The sequence below is a fragment of the Neomonachus schauinslandi genome, unplaced genomic scaffold, assembly GCF_002201575.2.
Source record: "Neomonachus schauinslandi unplaced genomic scaffold, ASM220157v2 HiC_scaffold_4571, whole genome shotgun sequence".
NCBI classification, from domain to species: Eukaryota; Metazoa; Chordata; class Mammalia; order Carnivora; family Phocidae; genus Neomonachus; species Neomonachus schauinslandi.
This window is the reverse complement of record NW_025413259.1, coordinates 439-2,420: the sequence shown is the minus strand read 5'-3', so window position 1 is coordinate 2,420 and position 1,982 is coordinate 439. Positions and strand designations below refer to the sequence as shown.

At 53.4% G+C, this 1,982-nt stretch overlaps 1 protein-coding gene across 1 annotated transcript; it reads right to left on the bottom strand.

Annotated features, from left to right (window-relative positions):
- Window positions 1-834: 834 nt before the first annotated feature.
- LOC123323982 (apolipoprotein L3-like) lies at window positions 835-1,696 on the bottom strand (the record flags this gene model as incomplete). Its single annotated transcript, XM_044912515.1, has 1 exon — window positions 835-1,696. A coding segment is annotated over one exon (862 nt), but the record flags the coding sequence as incomplete, so codon positions are not given.
- Between the last annotated feature and the right edge of the window lie 286 nt (window positions 1,697-1,982).

Sequence of the window (1,982 nt, the reverse complement as noted above, 5' to 3'; positions counted from 1 at the left end):
ATTGCTGAGGGAGGAGTCTGGCAGACGCCTCAGCATCATCAGGTGGAGGCTGGGGGAGTCAGCAGCCGGGGGCACACAACCAGCACCCCCACCCAGTCTCTCCATCCCAGGGGCACGTGGGCTTGGCTCACATGCTGGACCTTATGACTTGTGTTTCAGAGCAGGGACCCCACCTCCTGGGTCTCCCTTTGGCTAGGGACAGTGGGGGGTGGCTGGGAACTGGACATAGGACAGTGGGGACTTCTGAAGTCATCAGAGTGGCTGGCGGAGACAGACATCTAAGGGGATTGCATCCACGCTGACGGCGCCTGGTCACTCGTGGGACGTGGCTGGGAGCCACGGGGCGGGGTCACTTGGCGACCAGGCTGCCAACATCACAGTGGACAACGCTATTTGTCTTTGCTCAGATTGGTGGTCAAATCCTTCCCAGAGTAGCAATTGTCAGCTTCAGGAAGGCTCAGAACTAAGTATCAAGATGACAAGATCAAACCCATCATCTTCTCACACATTCCAACAATTCTAATTTCATTATTCCTGGCCTTCGCATCACTTGTTCCTCCACGCCTCTCTTGATTCGTGTCCCCCGTGTCCTCTGTAGTCCAGTCCCCTCACTCTCTAGCCCCCTCCCTCCTTATTCCAGGTTCCATGTTCCTTCCTCTCTTTGTCCAACCCGGCCATCTGCATTAACCCCTCCCTCACTGGGCTCAGCTATAGAAATACCAAACTCCGCAACACCTGAATCCAAATTCTTTATTTTGCCCTCTTTTCCCCTCTAATAAGGTACCTCCATGTCTTTGTCCCACACATGTCCCTGCTCCCTGCCCTGCTCAGGGGTCATGGATTCGGGCCCTCCTTCAGGCTTTCATAGATCTTGGTGAGCTTCTCCAACTTGTTCTCCAGCTCCTGGGCCTGCTGCCTCATCTCGTCAGCTGACTGGGCCTTTGCCCCCTTTTTCAAGTGCTCTGAGTCTTTCACAAGGTTGGCCACATCCATTGCAAGGAAGAGACTTGCGGTGGCTGCACCCATGATCCGGGCGCCTTTGGTCATTGCCAGAGCAGTGCCTCCAAAAGCTTTCTGCACCTGCCTGCCACTTCGAACTGAGACTCTCTGAGCTGTCATGAAGCGCCTGGCATTGACGACTAGGCGAGGTTTGACTTTGGCTAGCCGGATGGCACGGACATTCTTTGCAATGTTTTGCAGGGCTTGGATGCTTTTACCTGCTAAGGAACTAATTTGGGGTACGGTATCACACAGAACCTTGGCAACTACCTTCCCTTTGTCAAAATCAGTTGATGTCAGGTGACTGGCTTGGGCTTTTGCGGATGATTCGTTTGAGTATTCCACGATGCTGGTGGACACTTGGGCCACAGCAGATGCTGCTCCCAGCCCCGCTCCAACAGCTGAGAGTACCAGACTGGCCCCTGCTGTGAAAGGTGCCAGACCCAGACCAAGGATGGACAGGACACCAGACACAGCGCCAGTGGTGCCGGCTACTATGTTGGAGATGGTGCAGTTCTTATGAACCCTGTCAACCTCATCTGCAAGCTCGTAGAGCTTTCTTATGTGCTCCTCCAACTTGGGTTTCAACTTGGGAAACTCACTCAAAAACCTCTCCCTAGCCAGCTGGTCTTCGGCCTCCGTATACATGGCTCTTTCCAGCTCCTTCAGATCTTCACGTAGGACATCTGCCTCTTCCCTGTAACAGTGAAGGTCAAGTGATTAAGAAAAGCTTATCTGGGGCGCCTGGGTGGCTCAGTTGGTTAAGCGACTGCCTTCGGCTCAGGTCATGATCCTGGAGTCCCGGGATCGAGTCCCGCATCGGGCTCCCTGCTCGGCGGGGAGCCTGCTTCTCCCTCTGACCCTCCCCCATCTCGTGCTCTCTCTCTCTGTCTCATTCTCTCTCTCAAATAAATAAATAAAATCTTTTTTAAAAAAAGAAAAGCTTATCTGTAAAGTGGGCTTCATTCGATCTATCCCACATA